General features: G+C 36.0%; 1 protein-coding gene across 1 annotated transcript; it reads left to right on the forward strand.

Annotated features, from left to right (window-relative positions):
- Window positions 1-21,420: 21,420 nt before the first annotated feature.
- LOC113113063 (cystatin-F-like) lies at window positions 21,421-23,611 on the forward strand. The gene is made up of 4 exons (XM_026279216.1): window positions 21,421-21,670; window positions 21,879-22,054; window positions 22,143-22,262; window positions 23,507-23,611. Exons 1-4 carry the CDS (start codon window positions 21,613-21,615, stop codon window positions 23,597-23,599), a joined length of 447 nt encoding a protein of 148 aa, XP_026135001.1. The 5' UTR covers window positions 21,421-21,612; the 3' UTR covers window positions 23,600-23,611.
- The last annotated feature ends 2,215 nt before the right edge of the window (window positions 23,612-25,826 follow it).

The following is a 25,826-nucleotide window of genomic DNA, read 5'->3' on the forward strand; positions in this document are numbered from 1 at the left end:
TCATGAAATCCAAAATGAGCCAATATTTGGCATGACATTTGAAAATGTCTCACTTTCAACATTTGATATGTTATCTATATTCTGTTGTGAATAAAATATAAGTTTATGAGATTTGTAAATTACTCCATTCCTTTCTTACTCACAATTTGTACAGTGTCCCAACCTTTTTGGAATCGGGTTTGTATATAAGAATAATATTTATTTTATTAGTACTTCTAAACAGCCAGTATGTTATAATATAATGTTGTATGTTATAATATAATAATGTTGTAATATGCATGCTATAAAGCAATCTGTCTATAGTGAATAGTGTTCCCTAATCTAAAGTGTTGTTGACAGTGATTTATTTTGGGCTCAGTTATTCTCTTAAAAGTGTCCAGCTGCACCGGTCTCTTGACTAGTTTCAGCTCTGTTCTCTGTCCTGAAGTTTTCTCTCCTTAGTTCCCATGGGCTGGCTGAATAACTAAACATATTATTAGCCTGGCCACTTCATGCATTTTATATATAGGGATGGCCGAGGTTACGATCTCAAAAAAAAAAAAAAAAAAAAAAAGCACAACACAGGATGATAACTCAAATAATTTAATAACATGATTATGTGTAATACTGTTTCTGATTAGCTGAACATCATCTGGCTTAGATTCCACTTAACGATTCCATTAATGATCCACTTTTGAGGAAGTACCAAATAACTCACTTTAACTATATTGAAAGAATAGTTCACCCACAAATTAACATTCGTTTAAAATTAAGGCAATCTGAGATGTAGATGAGTTTATTTCATCATCTAAACAGATTTGGAAAAATTTAGCATTCCATCACTTGCTCACTAATGGATCCTCTGCAGTGGATGGGTGCCGTCAGAATGAGAATCCAAACAGCTGATAAAACCATCATTAAACCAGTTTAACTTTAAACCATCAAAATATGAGTCTATAATAACACTTTCTCCAGTGAAAATTTCTCTTGGTTTCCTTTTACATCAAAAGAGCAATTGTTTTGGATTGTTAGCACTTGTAAATGTGCTTGATCTGTGCATATTTCTCTCCTGTTTCAGACGAATTTTAGCTAAAAGCAATGGTTTGAAGTTGAAACATCTTGATGGATGTGTTCCTTACAAACACACAGCTTTTGGTAACTGATGGACTGGAGTGGTGTGGATTACTTGAGGATTATTGTGATGTTTTTATCAGTTGATGGACTCTCATTCTGACGGCACCCATCCACTGCAGAGGATCCACTGGTGAGCAAGTGATGTAATGCTAAATTAATTTAATGATGAAACAACCTCTTGTACATATTGGATGTCCTGAGGGTGTGTAAACTTTCGGCACATTTTCATTTTTGGGTGTACTATTGCTTTAATACTTTTATTCTACAAGGACACAGAAAAATGCAAAGAATCTGGGAAAATAATTGATTATGGCTTTCACAAAAATATGAAGCAACTCAAATGTTGCAAACATTGATAATAATAATAAGAGTCAAATCTTCACATTAGATGAGAAGACTGGAGTAATGATGTTGAAAATTCAGCTTTACATCAGAATAATAAATTACATTTTACATATATTAAAATATAAAACGATTCAAACTAAAATACACAATTACGGTTTTTACTGTATTTGTGATCAAGTAAATTCAGCCTTGACCTTCAGGAGCAGATAAAGTATAAATACCCTTTGTCGGCACATTCCTTTCCCTGCTGTGTTTTTCTTAGAGCCTACCCTCTAAAAATACATTGTTATAATTATCCACCTGTCCATCAATTGTAGTGAAACAACAAATGTTGTTCCTGACAAATGAAACATGATTGTTATTCACAGCATAACCACCTCCATTTGTAGCGCTACTGCTCCTACTCTGCTAAAAGGGTTAAATGGCATCTGGGCATAAGAGCCCAATTAGCCTAATGCACAGTTGTTTACAGATGTGATCTCAAGAGCTTTAATAATGTTAGTATGTGTTTACTGCATTTGTGGGCTTTAGTTAATCTCTATCCCACAGTAACCCAAATAATCAGCTTGCAACATAATACCTGCTAAATGCCATAACTTGGGGGTGGATGCAGTTTTGTAAACACTGTTGTTTTCATTCTCATAATTGGCAGATTGAAATGACTTGTGGCCTTATCTGACTGTCCAGTGCTACAATTAATTCATTATTCAAATGAGCAGCGATCCAACTGATTTGACCTGAATGTATTATTGGAGAAAATAAGTCATGTTCATCCTGGCTTATGTGAGGTGCATATCAATAAAGCTGGGCAAATTTAAGGACTTTCTCAGCAGCACTGCTTGTAAGATTTTGTACTGCATATTTGTTATAAAAAAATGGGATAGACACAATAGTAACTTACTATTCTTTTCTACAGTGTATGGAATATTTACTGCATAGAATTTTATTCTGCAATGCAAAGCGTGTCCAGTGAACAAACAGAAGTTTTGTGGGGGGAACAAAATAAAATTTTTATTTGGCATTTGTTTTAATTTAAGTCAAAAATATTATTTTTGAATCAACCCTAAACTGGGTTAAATCGAGGAGAAATAGCTCTGTAAGGTAGAAATTGCAGGGCAGCACTTTTTTAGAGTGTAAAAGTTTTCAAACAACCTTGTCTATGACTATTCTTCGAAGTGTTTATTGTTGCATCACTTAAGTGTTGCACTTTGTGTTGCTGTGTACGGCTTTCATCCTAATTCAAATGAAACCTTGCAAGTGATCATTTTGGAACAGTCTACATAGGCACAAAGAAGTGTGCTTCACTGTTTTTGAATGTGCACTTGTAGTATACATACATATATATAGCTCACTCAGATTTGGAACAGAGCCATGGAATCTACTGTCTTTAAACGACGGATAAAAATGCATTGCTTTGATTCATACAACCTCTGTATAGCACTGTATAGCACTGCATGGACAAGATTAACAGTCATATGATTTAGACAACATAAAAAATAAATAGACAGGAAAATAAGTTACAGAACAAAAGAAGAAAAAAGCTGGTGGCACATTCATCACAGAGGCAAGGCTTTGTGCTGAGGTGTCTGGCTAAGAAATCATTGCTGCAGCCTTTCCTCCAGGGCCATTAATTAGAAATGAACAGCGATTGAGTTTCTCCTGCACACAAAAGCTGGCCTTACACAGCCTGGAGACCAAATAAAACCTTCCCTTCTAAAGAGACGGCTCCGTTTCTCACTCATGGATGCATTTCAGTATTTATTTCCAATGCAATACATGTAGAATTAATTGCCAGTATAAAGTACAACTACAGCAAAATGCATGGGACATACTGCTATACTGTAGTTAAACAGTAAAAAAAAAAAAACCCCTCATCAAACAGATTTGAAATATAATGATTGTTAATGGCTATAATGGTTGTCTTCTCAGATCACTGAAACAAACAGTCCCGGCCTGAACTCACGCCAGTGGTTGTGCCAAAGCCTGACCCAACTCTGCAATTCTGTTGGTGCTGCTAGTGATGCAGAAATTACACACTTCACCTTTAATCATTTTTCATGGCAACTTAATTAGGTTTATTATAAAAAGGTACACTTTAAGCTGTCAGCATGGTTTAGTCGGGAAGTTGACTGCTCCAATTGCATTTCAAGGTTATTCTATGCTTCAGGACAAGCATGCAGGAATTACAAGAAAAATAATTAAAATAAAAATACATATTTAAGCCGAGCAATCAGAGAGTAATGAGTGTGCTCACATTTGCCATGACTTTTGAAGTAGCAGTGACTAATTCACATCATCATTACGTATTTATGGTCAATTATTTTTCTTGTTCTATGTATTATGCCATATGCTATTAGAAATCTCATCATCTGTGTGAAAAAGACAATTAAATCAAATCTAAGGATGTAAGTAACCATTATGCACATCAAGTCTAGAAATGAACTGCACTGAAAGCTTACTGTAAGTAATAAAAAAAATATTATAATAAAAAAAGGAAATATCTTACTTCTGTTATTATTGGTGTCAGGGATCTGGGAAGGAGGACCCAATTGCAACTAAACAACTAAAAGAATACTTGAGCAACAGAGGGGGCAGCAAGACCAGGCTGATAGAGAAGGCCACACAAGGCACCATAGAGCAGAGCTCAGAAACGTTGTTGACCACTGACTCTGGAGACAGACCAGATGCCAGGCTGGTAGAACCAGGGCAGCACACTTGGGGACAGGAACTCGAACACAAGACTAGACAGGACAAAGCTCCACAAAAACACAAGTTAGAGCCAAGACAAATAATATAAACCAATGATCTAATGAAAGTAAAGTAACAAAATAAGAAGTTACCAATTTAACCAACCTGAGAATGATAAGAAAAAAAACAAGAATCAAGACTAGAAAAACTAAATATATATTACAAATGAAAGCAAAGGGCAAAAACAAAACTTACTAACATGACATGAACATAGAATCACAAGGACTAGACAAAACAAGGGCACAAGACCAACCAGACAGGGAGACATGGACACATATTCAGACATGGACACATATTCAGACACATCCACAGGCAGAGACTGAGGGGGTGAGAATGACCACGGACCAGCAAACACAAAAGGGTAAGGTGCACTATAAATAGGGAGGAAAATACATGAGGGACAGGTGAACACAATTAGGCAAGGCAAGGCAGGCAAGGCAAGTTTATTTATATAGCACATTTCGTACACAATGGTAATTCAAAGTGCTTTACATAAATGAAAGTAAAATAATCATGAAGAAAAATAATAACAAAAATAAAACAAGCCATTTTAAAACTTTTAAAATGATTAAAACATTTACTTAAATTGAAAAACAGTTAAAAAATGATTTTACAGTAAAAAAACAAAAACAGTGAAAATATAGTGCAGTCAGTTGGGACATAGCACAGTGCTCATTCAATAAATGCACAGCTAAACAGATGAGTTTTGAGTCTAGATTTAAATGTGACTAGTGTTTTAGCACATCTGATCTCTTCTGGAAGCTGATTCCAACTGCGGGCAGCATAGTAACTAAAGGATGACTCCCCTTGTTTTGTGTGAACCCTTGGTATTTCTAACTGACTCGATCCTAGTGATCTGAGTGCTCTGTTAGGTTAATATTCAGTGAACATATCTGCAATATATTTCGGTCCTAGGTCATTTAGTGACTTATATACGAGTAAAAGTACTTTAAAATCAATCCTAAATGTAACTGGAAGCCAGTGTAAGGACCTGAGGACTGGTGTGATATGTTCAGATTTTCTGGTTCTAGTCAGTATCCTGGCAGCAGCGTTCTGAATGAGCTGCAGCTGTCTAATGGTCTTTTTGGGAAGGCCAGTGAGGAGCCCATTCTAATAGTCCACCATGAATACTGAAACTAAGGTCTGTCTCCAGAATAACACCAAGATTCCTGACTTGATTTTCAGTTGTTTGACCCCTAGAGTCAAGGTATGCATTCACCTTGAGAACTTCATCTTTGTTTCCAAATGCAATGACTTCAGTTTTTTCCTTGTTTAACTGAAGAAAGTTCTGGCACATCCAACTATTAATTTCATCAATGCATTGGCAGAGGGAGTCAATGGGGCTGTAGTCATTTGGAGATAAGGCTAGGTAAATCTGGGTATCATCAGCATAGCTGTGATAGGCAATTTGGTTCTTTCTCATTATTTGACTTAGTGGAAGCATATACAGGCTAAACAAGAGCGGTGCAAGAATTGAGCCTTGTGGGACTCCGCATGTCATGGACGTCCACTTAGACTTATGCTCTCCTATACTCACATAATAGCCTCTCCCTTCTAAGTATGACCTGAACCATTTGAGTACCATCCCAGAAAGCCCGATCCAGTTTTCCAGTCTCTCTAGTAGTATGTTATGATCGACAGTATCAAACGCAGCACTGAGATCTAGCAATACCAGCACCAATATTTTGCCAGAGTCACAATTTAAGCGAATATCATTTATTATCTTAATGAGTGCTGTCTCTGTGCTGTGATGCGGTCGAAAACCATATTGAAAATTGTCCAGGTATCCATTTGAGATTAAGTATTTGTTAAGCTGATTAAAAACTACCTCTTTTATAATTTTGCCTATAAAATTAGACCAACTAGGGTAACAAGAGGGTGTGGTAAAGAGGAAACAAGGAGGATAAAGGAGGGGCTAAAGGAGCACATGGCTGAGAAAATAACTAACAAGGCCATGTGCTGACACTAGACACAAGAAACAAACATAAAACAAAGTGACAGTGCAAAACCCTGACAATTGGATCTTGAGTTAAAAATCATGCAGTACTCTGATTTTGCCACCATTTTGCATAAAATCTGCACAAAATTTTATTTAATTAGTTAATTAGTTCTGGGCATTTCCTAATGATTACTCATTATTAAATAATAAAAGAGTATATTATTTTTCTATCATCAACTTTTTCTATTTCTTCCATTTTCCCAATTTTCATATTGTAAATATGAAAACTTGTGTTAAATTATTAGTTTTTATTCACTTAAATTACTATAATTATGCCTTTATTTACTTTTGTTTATAACTTTATTGCTTGTTTATAACATTAACAGTAATCAGTCTGATTTATTTCAAGTGATGGTGCAACAAAAATGACATCAAACTAAACGGTCACTGAAGTCACTGAAATCCTGAATTAACTTGAAATCACACGAGGTCCTGCTCCTGTTAATACTTCCACCTGAACAGAATTAAAATTGTATTTGATTTATTAAAGAAATGTTTTAAGTGCAGCATTGGAATTGATGTTGTTCTGCATACAGATTAGTGTTTCCATCTCTAACCCACCAGATACTGCACAAGTGCACATTGAAGTGATGGTACATACGAACAGGCTTACAACTTTATATATGCAACATGAATATCAAACTTTGGATTTATTTTACATGTTGATTTTTCAGACCCTAGTTCACTATTGAAATGGGGAGTGGGTGTGTTGGGATCCCCAGGAGCTGTGACACAAATGTGACACAAATGAAACTCCATCAATCTCAGTGAACATATGAACATAATCTTGAGCTGAAGATCACAATGAAGACCCAAATGCGCCTGACACCCAGTACCTATCAGCACTCATCCTGGATGAGGAAACGTATTTGTACCTGTGGGTCTCTCATGAGGGTTTTCATGCACGTTTGCACCAATCATACTAAAATCACCTAGACAGCTTCAGCACTAACGTGATGCATTGTTGTTGTTGTTTTTTTAATGTTAACCTGACTAAGTTATATGATGGTTGCATCAGTGTGTTTTGGTTGCTTCATTTTTGTCCAAGCTGTTGTCATAGCCTAGTAGGCTTTTTTATTAGAATAGAAAAAAGCAAGTGTCCATAGAAAAACATTATGAAAACTTTAACTGTTATACGTTTTTTTTACAGAGGGGCAGCTCAAGAATGCCGGACACACAAGTACTCTGACTCTTTTACCCCAAGGCTACCCAGGCAAGCTTTGCCAAGCTAACTTCAAAGTTAGTTCAAACAAGATGCATTAATAAGTTTTTCTTATTTTGTTGAAATATTATTTTTTTCCATTTCGTTCTGCCCTTCATAAGCAACAAAATATACTTGTATGTTTCCCGGAACACAAATTAAGCACAATTTACCTTGATCTTAATGCATCTTGTTTCCTTCTGGAGCATCCGTGAATGTTTGAACCTTTTTTAATAGTTGTGTTTGAGTCCCTCAAATGTCCTCAGTCTGAAAAGATGTATCTCAAAATCATACAGTCACTGCTGGATAGGGTTCAAATATGCAAAGATGCTGGAAAACTGAAGAATCTGCAGGACCTTAAAGATTTTTCTGAAGAACGCTGCTCAGTTTAATTGTTCAGAACAAACAAGGGACTCATGCACAACCATCACAAAACAGAAAGACAGTCGAGGATCATCAGGTAACAGCACACAGTATTAAGAACCAAGGGTTCCCAAACTTTTGAATAGGGTTATTTTATTAATTGAAGCAATTTTTTTGTCTTGTAAAAAAAAATTACATGCATTTAGTATGTTCTCTCTTATTTTTTGAAAACTATTAATATTTTCACAGATTCTTCAAGGATTTCTCAAACTTTCGAGCCCCACTGTACCAGGGTCTTTTACCAGGGTAAGTTAATAAACAACATAAAACCCATATAAACCGTATAATTTTTAAAAAAAATAAATTTGACCTTCGTATAACAAAAATAAAAAAGTTGGAAGTTTTGTCAGTTTTAGTAAAAATAAACCTGAGGCAGAGGTGCCATGTAGTTAAAGAAACCTCCATAAAGCTTTAAGTCTGACCAACAGCTTCTGAACATAAATAAAAGGAAGATAATCTCTTAATGTGCTACTTATTTATAGATAGTAAGATTGTTAATTTTACTTATGTTATAGGATTAAGGGATCTAAAATGTGATCATAAGGCATTTATGTGTGTGTTATAAGTACTAATAAAGAGCAAATATGCTTCAAATATTGATTAACATAACTTATGACTTTTGAAGAAAAATCAGAAGGAAATGACTTTAAATCAGACACTAGCCGTACTAGAGATCGGTTGTTTGGTGTTTACAGGATGGCTCTGTCTGATACTAGATATGATTTACTGAGGAAATTAGTTTTACCTGACGCCATGATGCACAAACCAACAACAGGCGGCCACTGAAAGACCGACGGAGAGGCCGTGCTCATTTAAAAGGAAGAAAGAAAGAATAAATCACCTTTTAAAATCACATTTAATGCAGTCAGATGCAAATCATTCTCATCCAGCAATGGGCTTTCAATTATTATGCAAATGCTGGTCGCACCAGGATGTAACACGACAGAGGGCATGTAGGAGTCAGTTGCAGCTCATGTTTGATGTTTATGTTTGTGTTGATAAATGGTGTATGATTTCATATTTTTACTTGCGCTGTGGGGTAGTCGAACCAAACAATTTAATCGACAACAGGGTGACCTTCACTTCCACAACTGACTTTGAAAGCTAACGTGCTTATGAAGAAAATGGCAAGTTAGTATAAAGAGATATAGTGAAGGGAAGAGAACAAAAGATGGCATACAGAAAGAAAGGAATATGAGTGGGAGGTACTGGAAGAAGAGGGGGGCCTCGAGATACGGTGTGTGTCTTTGGTGTTGAGCCAACACTGTAATTCCTCAAAGCTTCAAAGAGAACGAGAGTATAACGTTTGGTTCTGACCTACATTCTCAGAGAAGAACAGCAGCTTCAGTCCATGAGAGAAGCTCAGAAATTATATAGGATGAAATATCAGGTATATTGTGTCTTGGTTCCGACTTTCACTAGTAATAACAAAGGAAATGACCATATTCTCTTCTTAAAACTGTTGATTCACATCATCATCAGTGTCAAGATGCTACAAACCACTAATCACTGGTCGTACATGGTGTCGGTCAATCTCAGGAATTACTTCTGCTCTGTTGAGCAAACAGGGTGGAAAAACCTGTCATATTTCAATTTCCATTTCTAGTCTCAAGTGCTGTTCCTGAGCACCACATCAGGGACCCAATACAGCACTGATCCTCCCTGCTTTGAGCTCCCAAACACTTCATATGTTATTCATAGAATTCGACATACTCATAGATGAGAAGAATCGGTCGAAGACTCAGATTGCACATTGATTGACTCTTTCACAGTGGATTGTTTCTCTTAGGTGATGCTGCATGGCTTCTGTTTCTACTGTCATTTAAGAGACTTAATGCAGGCCGAAGGAAGTCATGATAAAATCAGCAACCCATCATTGTATTGTAGCTATACTCTAATGGGAATAAAGGGCATTATGGGCACCACACACAAGAAGTGACATTATGCTTTCATTTATTTAGGGCATTTGGAGGCTACAGCAAATCTTCAGTAAGGTTTCATGGGGACATTTTTATCTTTATTTAACCCTCTGGTAGAGTTAATTTGAGGGACACACTTGTGTTGTTCGTGGTCAAGAGTGAATGAACACCTGAAATGTAATGGTTTATTTTTTGATTTTCAGTACGATCAATGTAATATATTTTTGGTCAATTATACTTTTTTCTTTTGTATTTTGAGAGAATTTCATTGCAATAATTTATATTTATCTAATAATTATGATATTGATATTTTCCATTGAAAATAATAATACAAAATAATAATATTTCTAATATTACATTTCAATTATGGCAGTGTTTCGTGTTGAAATTCAATGCCTTAAAAGTAACTGAGTTTCGAAAGATTTCAATGGAGTAGCAATTCAAGCTGCAGTAGGTAACTTTTGTAAAAACATTTTTTTTACATATTTGTGAAACCTGTCATTATGTCCTGACAGTAGAATATGAGACAGATAATCTGTGAAAAAATCAAGCTCCTCTGGCTCCTCCCAGTGATCCTATTGCCATTTGCAGAAAGTAATGCGCTCCTGGTAAAAATCAACCAATCAGAGCTGCGGTCCGTAACTTTGTTTGTTTTCAAAATGTAGAAAAATGTATATAATAAGCGAGTACACCATGAATCCATTTTCCAAACCGTGTTTTTAGCTTGTCCTGAATCACTAGGGTGCACCTATAATAAGTGTTTATATTGGGACTATTTTAGATTGCTTCGGGGGTACCGCGGCGGAGTAACCCAGTACCTTTGTGATTCTTCATATACATAAACAGAGAGAAGTAGTTCCGGCTACGATGTTCTTCCGCAAGACACAAGCTCTAGCGGTTAATAAACAGAACTGCTTGCGTCTTGCGGAAGAACATCGTAGCCGGAACTACTTCTCTCTGTTTATGTCTATGAAGAACCACAAAGGTACTGGGTTACTCCGCCGCGGTACCCCCGAAGCAATCTAAAATAGTCCGAATATAAACACTTATTATAGGTGCACCCTAGTGATTCAGGACAAGCTAAAAACACGGTTTGGAAAATGGATTCATGGTGTTCTCGCTTATTATATACATTTTTCTACATTCTGAACACAAACAAAGTTTCGGACCGCAGCTCTGATTGGTTGTTTCTTACCGGGAGCGGTCAGTAACTACAAATGGCAATAGGACACTGGGAGGAGCCAGAGGAGCTTGATTTTTTTCACAGATTATCTGTCTCATATTCTACTGTCAGGACATAATGACAGGTTTAATAAATATGTAAAAAATATTTTTTTTTACAAAAGTTCCCTACAGCACCTTTAAAATGCTATTTATTACTTTTAAAATGTATTTTATTCCTGTGATGCAAAGCTGAATTTTCAGCATCATTACTCCAGTCTTTAGCATCAAATGATCATCCAGAAATCATTTTAATGCTTATTTGCTGACATCACTGATGCCTACAAATGCAAGAGACCGAGAATGCAAGAGAATAACAGAGAATGAGATAAAAATCCTTTAATAAGACAACAAAAAAGCGGTGAGAAACGTCTCCTTCACTGGTTGCCCCAGATGCTGGTTTCCATCTTAAGCCCAGGTGTATGAATGTCATCTCAGTTTAATAGATCATCAGTGTGGATGTCTTGATATTTCGAGTAGATGCCTCTCAGACTCCAGCGTCCTGGGATTCGTTGTAAAACATCCATCCAGCATCACTTCTCGGTTAACTGTTGCTAGGTTACCTTCTAGCAGTGGAGCAGTCTGTCCTTGTTTAAAAGGGTGAGAAATGTGCATCTGTGTTTCTGTTCTAAAAGGGTTAAAGTTCATCGTGCAGATGCAACAATCCTGAAGAGCCTCGATGAGGGAATGCATTTCTTTTAATACAACACAGAGCATACAAATTATTCATACTCATCAAAACCAGTGTCTTTTTCACAAACCACACATTTAATAAACTAAATTCAATGCAATTAAGAACACTTCTCTTTCACATGGATCACCACAGGCTCTATATTTTTGTGCAAAATCCTTTTTTTTTTCAGAGAACTGTTAATTGTCAATTTGGGACAAAGGCTTGTCCCTCGTAATAACCCTGCTGAAGGTAGTTCAGCTGTCTCCGCAGTGAACACACACACACACACTGACCCAAACGTCCTCACATCTTGTTCTGGAGAGCCAGATGGGCCACAGAGCACACACAATCATTTTCCTGTTCCACACCAGCTTGAATCCATTAGCTGACAGATTAATATAGAGGTCGCACCGGCCAGCAAGAGGAACATCACCCAACATCATGCTGATTAATGATGCAGTATAACTCATAGAATAACTTCGTGATACTGCAGGAATCAATGCAGTTTCCAATATCCACAGAACAACATGCGTTTAGCAGCGCACAGAGGTTTACTGCCATGCAAAAGACAAATGACCTCCCCCCAAAAAGACTGAGAGGAAGAAAATAGAAAAGTAAAGTTTGAACACTGCCCTGACGAAGCCTTCATTGGAATTTCACAAAAACATTTTAATGTTAGTTTGAAAGGTTTTACTGCATATCTTGTGGTTTTTTAGTATTTGGACAGATTTTTTTAAGTTTGTATGTTGAGTGTTTGCTTAGATGTTGTTTGGCCATTGCTATGCCTGGGTGCAAATACGCTGTACTTCCAAAGAGGCTGTTAAATGGCTTAAAATAATGTAGAATAAGACAAAACAAGCTTTAAAATAAGCTGTAAGTGTCACAGACGTCTTTCAGTGGTTTAGGTTTAAATGCCAAGGGTTAATTCGTCACTTACACTTTACTGATTCTTAATGTGAGGTGCATGTACATTGCGTGCCCTTTTCCTTCAATGTTTATATGCACTTGGTTGAATATGCATGTTAGCATATGCATAATTTCATATATATATTTTGCAGCACGTCTCATGTGATTTCTGTCAATCACTATTCTGTGTAACTGACAAATCTACTTTATTATTATTATTATGATTTTTCTTTTCTTTTTTTTTATTCATATATATGGTCTTGAACAGTAGGGGGCCATGCAGTCTAAAAGGCTCACACTGAGGCAGACGGTCGCAAGGGTTTTCTATGTTGCTGAATACTAGGTCTGTGTAAAGGGTTTGTGGTCTGTTCTAGCTATTTGTTACATGCAAGTGTTCAAAAGTATGTTGCCAGGTTGATGTGAGTCGTTGTTAGGGCATTGCAGGCAGACAGATATAAAAAGACACCGCTTACTCCATTTACAAACACAAAGTGAGATCTCGTTCATTGCTGGTGTGGAAACAAAGTGTTTTCTCGATTTAAGCTCTCATCTTCTGCAGCAGAGCTTTCAAGCAACACATCTAACATTACAACAGAACGAAGAGCTACGTTTATAAAACAGAGAGTCTACATGCAGACCTTTAGGTATCTATGTTTTCTGATCACAGGCTACTAAAGGGAAATATTCCTTAGCATTTGTTCAGCATTGGGAGAGAAAGTGTTTGAACCACTTGAAACCGTTTCACCAATATAAAAAAAAGAGGGGTTTTTGTTATTGTTCATGTCATCCTTTCATATCAAAGATACGACTGCTGAATGTAACATTTTAGGTTATTTAACATATATATTTTAACTCTTGAATTCGATTCATGTTAAAACAACAAGATGTTGAACAGAAAATGAATGCAATAACTGATCTTCATATTGGATGTCAAAAGAAGCTATTAACATGGGACAAGCAACAACAGACGGATAGTGATTTCAGCGTTTTGTAATGATGAGGATCTGGACTCTGTTAAGACAAAAATAGCCTTCAGTTCTTGAAGTGCAGCAGCCGTTCTTCAGGCTAGATTGAGAAATGGCTGGAACAAGCCTTTACATGTTCTCAGCACAAGGATAAACACTTGATATGAGCACCATCCTTCAAGTTCTGTGAGCTGAGAAGTGTCCAGAAGCAGAAGTGAGCAGATAAGATGCCACATTTCTCCTCAGGATGAGGAAACAGGATGCACCTCTATCGACACAGTGCCATCTGCAGGTTATGAATACAAACTTAGACAGCTCCTTCAGACACATAATGGAGCCTGTAAATGTGACTCATTCAAACGTTATTTTCATAGGGATTATCCATGATGTATAAAAATCTATATATTTTATTACTATATACACTAAACCATATATGATAAACCTAAGATTGTCTCTAAAATGCAAGATAACCTATATTGTGAGTTACTTTAGAAAGCAATATCACAAGCAATCATGCTGAACATCGGATCAACATCACAATTGTGCTGTTGTTTTTATTTCCAGCTACCTGTATATCTGTGTTTGCTCCATGTCCCCAAGCAACACACAGTAATGCTAGTAAAGACCTTTTCTTCCCCCCCTGAATGAATCATTGTTTTAAATTAATCGTTGGAATGAATGATTCAATGACTCATGAGGCTCACTGGTCATATTTATTTTTTTACTGAATGAATCTTTTTTTTTTTTTTTTTTTTTTTTTTACTAATCAATAATGATTTAATAACTAACACTTAAGACTCACTCATTGTCACCATTAATTATGACTTTTCTATTTGCCAAAGCATGCTTTATGGATTTCCATAGTAATTATAATGTAACCAAAACTGAATGGTGGCATCTTCTGACAATAGCAGTCTCATGTGTGATATGTAGTACATATCTGTGTGTGTTTATTTGGTATTATAATATAATTTGCATTTCAGAATTGCAATTTTTTTTATCTCTTAATTTCAACTTGATCTCTTCATTGACTTTTTAAAACATTTTATCTCATAATTATGATGAGAATGAATTATGATTAACTAAAACATGTTTCCTGATGTGTAGTAAATGGGCTTCCATGCAAATAACTCATCATTTACTTATCTCATTTTGACCTTTTATTTTACAACTGACTTAATCTGGACTTTTCGTGGTAATTATGATTTATCAAAGTACTGTCTTTTTCTGACTTATGTCAACATTTTGACTTTATGTCTTATAATTTTGACATACCTCTCTTCAGCAAGCACTTACTGTACCAGACAGAGCAAGCTAGCTGTTTGCAAAATTAAAGGAAATTCATAATATTGAATATTAAATTCAAAATAAAATATTAATGCAACTCTGAAAGGAACTGACTGGTCTCAGAACATTTCTGAAGACATTTTCGTTTAGTTTACCTCTGTATAATGCATATTTAAGAAGTATTGTTTCAGCAATGCTTTGGTTACAGCAGTGACGAAGGAAATGCAATGCAGCTGTTCCATAAGCGCCACCTGCTGTCAGAGACCGAATTTGCATTATTAGCATAATTTCATAAAGCTAAAATCGGACCATTTTGTTAGCATTAAATCTTGAAATTATGCAATTTAATTTAAATAATAATAATAATAAAAATGCTTATGCTACATGTATGTAGCCTCTTTTTTTAAATGTGTTTTAAAAGCAGTGATTGCATCTAATTTCAAATGGCTACAGATATTTTTGTTTAAGGCCAGTTCAGCCTGTAATAGAGCAGATAAACATCTTAGACCACAACTTCCTCTAAAAAAAACAGAAAAAAATTGTGGAAATCAAAATAAACTATACTGGTTTCCTTAGTCATAACTTTGACTGAATATTAAGAGGAAGTCAAGGGTGAGTAAGTACACTGGTCGACAAACACAAAAACACTCATGTACGTGCATTTTTTTATAACAATGTATATAGATGGGAGATGTATATACACATTTATAGCAATTTTGAATTAAATGTCATAATTCTAATTTATTATTATTGACTTTTTTATTATTCTTTAAATTGCTGGTTTTACTCTGTATGATTTATCAGGAAAAATAACAGTCATAATCTTTCGTCAAAATAAAATAACTTGCCAAAAATAGCTGTGTGTGTGGCTGTTATTAAGCCTCTCATTAAAAAAAAAAACACAACTTGATCCTGGATAATTAGTTCTCAGACCGATATGAAATCTCCCTTTTCTGTCAAGGATACTAGAAAAGGTCGTCTGCTCACAATTATGTTCTTTCTTAGAGAAAAATGGTATCCAGTCAGGATTTAGACCTTATCAGCTCATATCAGAGTTAAAAAAAGACCTGCTCTTATTGTCCAATCGTGGTTGTAGCTCTCTATTAGTGCTACTGAATCTTAATACTATGTTCTACACTATTGACCACAACTGCAAAAGAAATCTTTTAAATCTCTTGCTCTGGCTACTGTGTATAGACCACCAGGGCCGTTTACAGAATTCCTAAAAGAATTTGCAGATTTCCTCTCAGACCTTCTGGTTACAGTTGATAAAGCGCTAATCATGGGATATTTTAATATTCATGTTAATAATACAAATGATGAATTAGGACTTGCGTTTACTGACCTAATAAACTCTTTTGGAGTCAAGCAAAATGTCACCGGACCCACTCATCGTTTTAATCATACACTAGATTGGAATCGATCTTACTGCTATAGATATTGTATCTCAAAGTGATGATGTTAAAGACCATTTCCTTTTATTGTGCATGCTGAGTATTACTGATATTAACTATATGTCTCAGTGTTACCGTCTGGGCAGAACTATTGTTCCAGCCACCAAAGAAAGATTCGCAAATAACCTGCCTAATCTATCTCAACTGCTATTTGTACCCAAAAATACACATGAATTAGACGAAGTGACTGACAACATGCACACTATTTTCTGTAATACATTAGAAGCTGTTGCCCTCATCAAATTGAAAAAGGTTAGAGAAAACGTATTCTACCATGGTATAACAGTAATACTCACTCTCTCAAGAAAGAAACTCGTAGTCTTGAACGCAAATGGAGAAAACTAACTTGGAAGTTTTTAGAATTGCATGGAAAAACAGAATGTCCAGCTATAGATAGGCCCTAAAAACTGCTAGGGCAGAGCATATACACAAACTCATAGAAAATAACCAAAACAATCCAAGGATTTTTTTTTAGCACAGTGGCTAAATTAACAAATAACCAGACGACACCTGATTCAAATATTCCATCAACGTTTAATAGTAATGACTTTATGAATTTCTTGACTGATAAAATAGATAACATTAGAAATACAATAGTGAATGTAGATTCTACAGTGTCTAATACTTCAGTTTCATCCATTGCACCCAAAGATAAACTGCTATAATATAGCTATATATACAGGCTGAGCTAAATAAACTTATCACTGCATCTAAACCAACAACATGTTTATTAGATCCTGTACCCACTAAATTACTAAAAGAGTTGTTACCTGTAGCCGAAGAACTGCTTCTCAATATTATTAACTTGTTGTTATCTTTAGGTCATGTCCCAAATCCATTTAAGCTGGCTGTTATTAAGCCTCTTATTAAAAAGCCACAACTAGATCCTAGTGAACTGGCAAATTACACATCCATTTCAAATCTTCCATTTATTTCTAACATTTTTTGAAAAAACTGTGTCTGCTCAGTTGTGCTCCTTCCTGCAAAAAAAAAAAAAAAAAAAAAAAAAAGATCTGTATAAAGAATTTCAGTCAGGTTTCTTGCGTTAGATCAAGGACGCATCTCATTGCTAGCTTTAATCAGTGCTGCATTCGACACCATAGATCACGACATACTCATAGATCGATTACAAAACAATGCAGGTATTTAAGGGCAGGCTCTAAGATAGTTTAGATCCTACCTGTCCGAACGCTACCATTTTGTTTACTTAAATGGGGTGTCATCTCATTTATCATCAGTAAAATATGGAGTGCCACAAGGATCCGTCCTAGGTCCCCTTTTACTTTCAATATACTGTACATGTTGCCCCTTGGTAATATTATAAAAAAATACAGGATTAGTTTCCACTGTTATGCTGATGATACTCAGCTCTATATTTCAACAAGACCAGATAAAACTTTTAAATTATCTAAACTAACAGAGTGTGTTAAAAATATAAAAGACTGAATGACCAATAATTTTCTCCTATTAAATTCGGATAAGACAGAGATATTACTTATTGGACCAAAAAACAGTACACAGAATCAAGTAGACTATAGTTTGCAACTAGATCGATGTACTGTTACTTCCTCTACAGTCAAAAATCTGGGTGTTATATTAGACAACTTGTCTTTTGAAAACCATATTTCCCATGTTACAAAAACAGCATTCTTCCATCTCAGAAACATTGCCAACCTACGAAACATGTAACCTGTTTCTGATGCAGAAAAGCTAGTTCATGCATTCATGACTTCTAGACTGGTTTATTGTAACTCACTTCTAGGTGGTTGTCCTGCTTCTTCAATAAACAAGCTACAGGTAGTCCAAAAAGCAGTGGCTAGGGTCCTTAACAGGTCAAGAAAATATGATCATATTACCCCAGTTTTACAATCCCTGCACTGGCTACCTATTAAGTTCTGTATCAGTTACAAATTATCATTACTTACATATAAGGCCCTAAATGGTTTAGCTCCTGCATACCTAACTAGTCTTCTACCACATTACATTCCCTAAGGTCACAAAATGCTGGACTTTTGTTAGTTCCTAGGATAGCAAAATCCACTAAAGGTGGTAGAGCTTTTTTACATTTGGCTCCCAAACTCAGGAATAGCCTTCCTGATAATGTTCGGGGTTCAGACACACTCTTTCTGTTTAAATCTAGATTAAAAACACATCTCTTTTGCCAAGCATTCAAATAATGCATCTCATAAATTGTGACTGCAGTTGCATCTGATCAAATGTGCATTCTTACTCTTTTTCTTTGGATAAACTAATTAATTTAGTTTGTTGGAACAGCAGCTATGCTAATGATGTCTCTATTTGTTTCTCTGTTTTGACACAAGGTAGTTAGGATATACACAAGCTCCAGTCTGGATCCAGAACACCTGAGAAGAGATGATGCTGACCCCTCAGAGGACCCCAGTTGATGCTAGCCCTGAATCAACAAACAGAACTAACAAATATTGCTACAAGTGTGATTGCATCATATAATAATTGCTGTTAATAATGTTCATCGTCTGGCTGACTATGTCTTGTATTAATTTTTCAAAAAAATCCTGTCATATGTGCACAAACTGACAGTCACCACTTATAAGCTACTACTAAATATTGTAAAAAAAAAACTAAATTTTCTGCAACGTTTCTTTGTAATGATTTCTATTGTAAATGAGCTATACAAAATAAACTTGAACAACATTCTTTTGAATCCTTTACGAAAAAGAAGTTTATTCAAGTATGCTATTTGTATATTTCTTGTAAACTAAAAATAGGAAAATTATGCTTTTAGTTTACTTTTTATTTACTTCTCAGAAATGTACTCCACAAAAATATTCTTAAAAAGACATTTAAGTATACTTGACTTATACTTAGCTACTAAAATTCTAAATAGATTTGAGCTATATTCCTAGAATTCATGTTTTCATTATTATAAGATAGAGGGCACTAATACACATCTTCTGCACATAATTTCCAAGAAAACACAAGTGAAGAAGAAAAGGAAACAGATATTAACACGTTATCTAACACGATTCATCTGATATGAATCAGCATCAAAACTGTAACGTTATAGAATAAAATGTTGACCAATGAAGAGTTAATAATTAGTCAAGTTATGGGGTGTTGATCGATGTTATTTCTTTATTTTTTATTAAACTAACCCTCGTTAAAGTGTTAAAAAAAGTGCATGAAGCATTATATACAAATTCAAACCTAAATAGTAATATAGTAGTATACTTAAAGTATGATGTAAAGTCCACTTAAAGAAAACGTATGAGTATACTTGCAGTATAAAACTACTGAACTAGTAGTTTACTGAGACTGTACTTCAAAATGTACAAAGTATTCAATTAGTAAACTGTCAGTAGATCTATAAGTACACTTTTAGTATAATTGCAGTACAAACTACAAACATAGAGGTAAACTAGTTGTGTACTTAAGGTTTGCTACCATTATATATAAAGTGTACTTAAAAGTATACTTTTATTAGAAGGTGGACCAATTTAGTCCCAAGGAGTATTGAAACAGTACACTTACATGTATACTTCTAGAACACTGATATTTGTATACTTGATACATAAAGTATACTTAAAAATATACCTGACCTTTACTTAAGTATACTTAGTAAAATAAATTTGAAGTATTCTACTTTTTGGTTAAGGGATAGATTGGAAAATTATGTTGGCATTAGTGGAATTGTTTTGGAATGGTGCAAATAATACTTATCTGACCATCATCAATTTGTAGCAGTGCGTAAATGCATAATACCACAAGGCTCAGTACTAGGACCATTGCTTTTCACACTTACAACAACTATCAACAAGAAACATGGTGTTAGCTTTCACTGTTATGCTGCTGATACTCCACTTTACATTTCTTTGCAGCCCGGCCTAATTCTAAAAAAACGACAAAAAAAAAAAAAAAAAAAAACAGAGGTGTTAATTATTAATATATATATATATATATATATATATATATATATATATATATTTGCTATGCTTTCAATGTCAAATGACGAAACATTAATTAATGCGTTCATTACCTCAAGGTTAGATTCTTGTAATGATTTATTGGGTGTTTGCTCTGTGCACAACTCCAGCTAGTCCAAATTAGCCTGATTATTTATTATTTTAATCTGGCTTACACATAACACACTACTGCTTTACTATAATTCAAATGTTAGGCTGCATTAATTTGGTAAACCAGAACCAGGAACACTTTCCATAACACCAGATGTACTCGCTACATCGTTAGAAGAATGGCATCTATGTTAATATTAGTCTGTTTTATTCTTATTCCGAAGTCACTGTAGCCACCAGATCCAGTCTGTATCCAGATCAGAGGGTCACTGCAGTCACCCGGATCCAGTCCAGAGGGTGGATCAGCACCTAGAGACGACCTCTAGACGACCTCACAAGACCACGAGAACCAGACGAGTCCTCTGCTCAATCCGATTTGCGTTGCAGCCTGGAATTAATAAACCATGCCATGCTGGTTTCGTCTGGACAGAGGAGGACCGAGCCTGGTATCTCCAAAGGTTTTTTTTTTTCTTCATTTCTGTTACCGATTGAGTTTTGGTTCCTTGGCTTGACTGCACAGACACTATTAGAAGAGAGCTGAACTGAGCTGGACGATGACATCAATGAATCAACAGTGAACTAATTTTAACTGAATAACTGACTGTTTTCTGACTCGTTTTTCCTGTTTAATACTGCAAAGCTGCTTTGGCACAATCTGTATTGCATAAAGCGCTAAGGTGACTTGACAAAAAATGGGTCGCAACTAGTTTCATTTTGAATATTATTGACTGCAGAGATGCAGATCTCTAATCTAGCACAAATCAACACAGTTTTACTCTGCTCAGCCAATAAATCAACATTCAGATGCACTACTCACATGTAAGCGTTTATTCTTATCTGCTAATTTCATCACCGGATGTGGGAGGAAACCACAGGAGTTCACTTGCATCTTTCAAAGCATTTCAACACACAACCTCTTTCAGTTCAGTCTGAGGAAGGATTCAGTTCTTTGTTCTCGTTGATTTCGGTGGTCTCTACAATGTTTCATATTTCTAGAAGCAAACCCTCAACTTCTACACGCACTTGGAACTATCTGGAACTATCAAAACTAAAAAAATCAATATATCAAAAATATAAGTTTTGAAGCATCTTTAAGGAACATCACATTGTACTCCAGCAGTAATTATCAGTCAATTGACTTCACCTGTGTTCCTGTGTAAAAGGCCTTTGAGAGTCCACGTAGGAAACAATACTGCTGACCAATGGGAAATGTGCCTTCCCTCTAGAGGACTGCAGCACACAGTTGGTGGTTGAAGTGTTGCTGAACAGGAAGTTGCTGAGTAGAATTGAGAGAACTTCAACAGACATGAGGGTCTCTTATCAGGCTCTAGTCTTGCTTTTCTTAGCAGGATTATGCTCACTCGGTAAGACAAGCTTTTCCTATAATTCTTTTCTTATTTGTTTGTAGATGAAGATGTTTGTTTAGTTTTGTGTGTCTTCTTGGAAGGATGAACTATATGGTCACTTAAATGGCTATTGTCTGTAATTGAGCAACACATAATATGATGTTCTTTTGTATAAAGAGCTGTGCAAAAATGACTAATGTTTGCATTTTTTCTCCTTTGACTAAAGAGAAAGTTCCAGTCCATGCATTTGTCAGCAAACCAATCCCAGGAACTCTACAGAACGTCAGCAAGAATGACACTGGGGTGAAGGAGGCCGTCCTGACTGGAACCTACTCATTTAATAATAAATCCAACGATGCCTTCCTCTTCAAAGCATCAGCTGTTGATGATGCGAAGAGACAGGTATAACTCCAGATGCCCATACGTCTCACTGTGTGTGTGTGTGTGTGTGTGTGTGTACATGCGTCATCCGATCTCTGCTCTGCTATAGATAGTCAAAGGCATCCGCTACATTCTGGAAGTGGAGATCACACGGACCGTGTGCAGGAAGAGGGGCAACACTGATGACCTCAACAACTGTCCCTTCCAGACAGACAGTCGGTTACGGCAGGTAAGACTGCTTTTCTATGGAGCTAGAGAAGTTCAAATGGCTTTCTGCATCTGAAGTAACTCTGTGAAGCCAAAATAAGTGTTCAGTTTTCTGAATTCTTCATTAAATCACAGACAGACTTTATTCTTGTGATGCAAAGCTGAATTTTCAGCATCATTGCTCCAGTCTTCAGTGTCACCTGATAGCCTTTAACTTGGTTGTATTTAAATGTATAAACGGTGTGTTTAAACTTGCACACTACTTTTTAGAATATTCATGGCTTCACTTTAATATTGATGGCTTTATAATAATTATAAATAGTTAGCAAGAGTTTAATATGAGACTAAATATTCAAATCTGGACTATGACCCCCGCCAGAATCATGAGCCTGATGCACTTGATCTCAAGCCAGTTCTTGGTTGTCTGTGCAGACAGGAGCATTTCCTTGTTGAAAAATAACATCTGATAGATTCTCTTTAGATAACAATTTTATCTTAACTTGTCGTGAGCAAGCAATTCTGCAATCTTCTCTTTTACTCCAAAGCATTAATTGACTGTTGGTAGCTCTTCAGCTGAAAGACTCCTCCCATCATCCTCCATGATTCACTGTGATCGAGATGCATTCATTACTGTAGTTCTCACCAGATCTTCAAAGACACCGCTCTGGCCCATCACCATGCAACTCATGTTTTATCATGAATCATCACTGCACACAACTCTGAATCAAACCTCACATACAGTACATGCTTTTTAAGGAGAGCATTGGCTAATTCATACAAATGTTCTTACCAGTCATTTAAGATCATTATAAGCTTAGCATTTAGCTATTTTTGGATTGGCACAGTGTATACTGTATTCAACAGGGATACATTAAGTTGATCAAAAGTGAAAGTAAAGATGATGCTACTAAAGGTTTCTATTTCAAATAAATGCTGTTCTTTTGAATGTTTTATTAATCAAAAACCGTTTCCAATATTATTAATAATAACCATTATTAACAGTTGAGCACCGATAGTAATTGAGCAGCAGATCAGCATGATTTCTGAAGGATCATGTGACACCGAACACTGGAGTAAGGATGCCTAAATTCAGCTTTGAGTCACATTTCCCAAATTTTCCAGTTTTTGAGAACCCTAAAAAATGTAAATCTCAAGATAATTTAATCACCAGAATTAATACGTACAAGTAGGCTTTATTAAACCATATTTTGAAGTTATGAATAACAATCATAAATATGATTTTTATGATCTTTTCTTCTCTTCTAGACCTTCTTCTGTCACTTTGACGTGTGGTCCGTTCCATGGATGAACATGATGTCAACTACATATTTTAAATGTCATTCCGATTACACATTCTGAAATCCTTTTCATCAAATTGTTTTTCAATGGCTCCACCTGGCATGTCATGCTAATTTAATACCGAACTGAATGTGAAAATAAAATAAGCCACAGTGCTGGTTATGATGTCCAGTGAGCTTCAGTTCATCAGATGCTGAGCTTGTGTCGACTGACTCTGAGTGTAAATTATTCAGTGATGTATCAGGGGCCATCGCTTCGATCTCGGAGCTCTTTTCCTTTGAGCCGCAGATCTTATGAGTAAACTGACCCTCGAAAGACACCAGCACTGATCAAACACACATCCAACGGGTTTGTATGAACTGATTTATTGATTTTGTTTTTTTTGTGACTTCTCTTTTACTATATGTTATTGGGAATGTGGATGCCATCCTTGTCCTAGATTCATAACTCCATATGGCCATTAGGTGGGTACATGCATCCGATGGGACAGCGGGTCTCAGCTGGATTTGTTTCAGAAGCAGCAACCAAAGCATTATCACAAAAAAGTGACAAATTGCTCTTAAAACTAAAATGAAATGCATTGATAGTAAACCATTCATTGATGTACATTTGAAAATTTAATTGTTAGAATATATATTTTGATGTCTAATAAAACAACGCAACATTAAGCATTATTTATATTATATATTTTTTTATTTAGCACATTTGTTTTTGTTCATAAATTATTTTTAGATCAAACAACTGCAAGTTCGAGACACACAATCTTTGATGTCGATTGACTTATTTTTGTCAGAAGCTTGAATTCAACATCTTCCACTGACTCCATCCCCCTTCCCTTGGCTTCAAACCCTCGACTTTGGTGCTGCTAACATTATTCTGTAATCTTTAAACTACAGAAAATGTACTCACCCTCAGGTCGTCTAAGGCCTGGTTCACACGGGACGATTTTAAAATTGTCGGCAGATTTTCCAAACCTGAGAGACCCCACACATGGCGATAAAAAATCACGGGTCTAACAGTTTTGGTCGCTCCGTGTGTGGTGTGCAGCCACACGGCAATATCAACACATCACACACGAACCGATTTGACTCCCGAGCATTCCCAGGTCAGACGGGAAATCTCGCAAAATCCCTCGAGATCAAACGTGACTTTAGAGTAAACAATCATGGCGGACAAAGAGGATGCAGTGGCCATAGTTTGTGCTTTGTTTTTAACGGGGAAAAAAACATAAGAAAAATAAGAAAAGGCGATGGTCAAAGAGGTGGAGACGACGCGAGCATGGACTATACTTGCTATATCATGATATGGAGATAAGTTGTTGTTTTATCTCATAGAAATGTTGTTACGTACTACACAGATTAATAACCGTTGAAATAAACGTTCATATATTAGTTTCCATGTACTCTGGTGGACTGCAGTTGTGGATGTAGTTATGCCCATCGACTTTATTTGTATTTGTTATATTATATACGCCGGCTGTTTTGATTTTGTTTCCCGGTACTATCACTGCCTCGTCACCTCGCTTTCTGATTGGCTACACGCCACAGTCCACAGGCTGCGTGATTGTTTGTCCTCGGGGGACACCACACACGAGAAGAAATCGGGCAAAATAAATCCAACATGTTGGATATCCCCGATTTGAGATCGGAGCGGTCCCGACATTCTTCCGAGCAGAGGAGATTAGTCTTAACACACCACACACGGCAGGAATATTTGATCAGATTATTTTACGATAATCGGAGCATCCTAAGATTGTCGGAAGGGCTGAATCGGGGCTAAAATCGGCCCAATTATCCTGCCGTGTGAACCAGCCTTAAGACCTAGATGAGTTTGTTTCTTCATCAGAGCAGATTTGGAGAAATGTAGCATACATCACTTGCTCACCAAAGGTTCCTCTGGAGTGAATGGGTGACGTCAGAATGTGAGTCCAAACAGCTGATAAAAACAACACAATAATCCACAGCACTCGTCCATCAGTTAACATCTTGAGAAGAGTAAAGCTGTGTTTCTAAGAAACAAATTGATCATTAAGGCATTTTAACTTCAAACCATCGTTTCTGGCCAAAATAGCTTCAGGTCCATAATAACACTTCCTCCAGTGAAAAAAACAAAACATTCCTTGTTGTTCCTCTTGACATCGAAATCCATTTTTGGACTGTTTTTGTTTCTAAAAGCTTGATCTGTGCATATTTCTCTCCTGATTCGGACGAGACAACTTTTTCATTGGAGAAAATAACATTACGGATGGAGGACTATTTTAGCAAGAAGCAATGATTTGAAGTTTGAA

This window comes from Carassius auratus, chromosome 13, assembly GCF_003368295.1.
Source record: "Carassius auratus strain Wakin chromosome 13, ASM336829v1, whole genome shotgun sequence".
NCBI classification, from domain to species: Eukaryota; Metazoa; Chordata; class Actinopteri; order Cypriniformes; family Cyprinidae; genus Carassius; species Carassius auratus.

Coding starts and splice junctions, on each gene's coding strand:
- LOC113113063 (XM_026279216.1), top strand. CDS start 21,613: ATGAGGGTCTCTTATCAGGCTCTAGTCTTGCTTTTCTTAGCAGGATTA. Junction 21,671..21,878: donor AGCAGGATTATGCTCACTCG/GTAAGACAAGCT, acceptor CTTTGACTAAAG/AGAAAGTTCCAGTCCATGCA. Junction 22,263..23,506: donor CAGACAGTCGGTTACGGCAG/GTAAGACTGCTT, acceptor CTTCTCTTCTAG/ACCTTCTTCTGTCACTTTGA.